This window comes from Sinocyclocheilus anshuiensis, unplaced genomic scaffold, assembly GCF_001515605.1.
Source record: "Sinocyclocheilus anshuiensis isolate Anshui unplaced genomic scaffold, SAMN03320099.WGS_v1.1 C32860440, whole genome shotgun sequence".
NCBI classification, from domain to species: Eukaryota; Metazoa; Chordata; class Actinopteri; order Cypriniformes; family Cyprinidae; genus Sinocyclocheilus; species Sinocyclocheilus anshuiensis.
In genome coordinates, this window is record NW_015620576.1 from 1 (window position 1) to 1,612 (window position 1,612).

At 31.1% G+C, this 1,612-nt stretch overlaps 1 protein-coding gene across 1 annotated transcript; it reads right to left on the reverse strand.

Annotated features, from left to right (window-relative positions):
* Positions 1–638: 638 nt before the first annotated feature.
* On the reverse strand, positions 639–1,007 carry LOC107683056 (bifunctional heparan sulfate N-deacetylase/N-sulfotransferase 1-like; the record flags this gene model as incomplete). The annotated part of the gene is made up of 2 exons (XM_016479148.1): positions 639–752; positions 837–1,007. Coding segments are annotated over 2 exons (285 nt in total), but the record flags the coding sequence as incomplete, so codon positions are not given.
* Between the last annotated feature and the right edge of the window lie 605 nt (positions 1,008–1,612).

Consider the following 1,612-nt stretch of genomic DNA (forward strand, 5'->3'; position numbering starts at 1 on the left):
CACAAAATAATATTCTTTTTAGCAGCATCATATGACCCCTTTAATAGAAGGACAACACCAATTAATTTATCTAATAATGTTTTATTAAAAATGTATAACTACCTTATTGTTTTGTTAAGTCTACGTATTACTACAAAATAAAGTTTAAATATTAATGCACTTAGTGCTAAAGTTTTTAGTTATGACTATATTCACAATATAACAGAAACTGTTCTATTTTCCCATCACACTCAACAAGTTAACATGTTTGCTGCTTGTTCAATTTCCTTTGTTAAAATGAGCTGAAGAAACAATTCTTGAGCACAACATAACTGTCACATCATCATTTCATTATATTCAATTCACTTACATTTGTAAAATGGAATGTAACCAACTCGTTTTGTGTCTAGACTACACGAATCATTTTTTAACTTGCATTCTTGTTTTTAAAGTTTGTTTAACGAAACATTATATGTTTTCTGTAAATTAACTTGTTCTAGTTTTGATGTACAGACCTAAGCTAACCTTGATTTGAGTTCATGAAAGCTTTTTTGAGTGTATTTAATTCAAACAATGTTCATTTATGCCTGAAGAAAGTCATGAGACTGAAACGTCACAGTTAAAACATATAATATGAATTTGTGTGCTGATGCTCAAACTCACGCTAGTGTCTTGTGGTAATCGACTCGATTCTCCAAACCCAGAAACGTCTGGATCTTCTCCATGACTGACGCTGGATCCGTTTTCAATGTCTGACAGTCCACAACCAGAATCTGTGAGGGTTTAATGAATGAAATATGAGAAATAAATCTGCTGTGTTAGAACATACGGTCATACATACTGCTAAACGCACAGACCTGGTCGTGGTGGTAGTGTTCGAGCCAGCGTGAGAGGTGTGTGGCGTACCATCCTGGAGCCAGACAACGCTTCTGCAGGACCTGCAGCTTCACAGGTGCATTGTGGGATGCCGTGATGACATCACGGAAAGAGTACTTCAGAGCCACAGGGTCAGCATGTGCTCTCTGATGCTGAAGAGAAAAAAAACTGTTAAAATAAACACTAATCAAATAGTCACTGAAGATTCAAATGTTCAATACAAACACTAAAATACAGAAAAGCATATAGTTGAAAATGATCAAGACATTTTAATATATTAACTCAAGGAAGAATATTTCATCATATTATTGATATAGACCAATGCAACAAATATTAATAATCCACATTATTTACCTACTTGTATAATAATCAAGAAACGTTTTTAATAAATAAATAGAAAAATAGTATTATTTTACTAATACGTTATTTATTTATTATTTTCATACATTATTTTACATTTTTAATAATAATGAATTCATTACATTGTTAGTCTACATTGATGGTTCAAACTGTAATTTTTTATTTTACATCCAAAATACTACAAATAAATCTATGTACAACAAACCACACTTAGCACAGAAATGTACACAAAATACTAGAAAAATTATAGAAAAATAATTACAGTATCATGATTCTTTCTAACTGTATTCATGGTTAAATAGAAATATTAAATGAACTAAAGGAAGAATGAAATTGAATTATTTTATTGATATAGACCAGTGGTCTTCACTATTTTTTTCATGGGAGCCGCACTGAT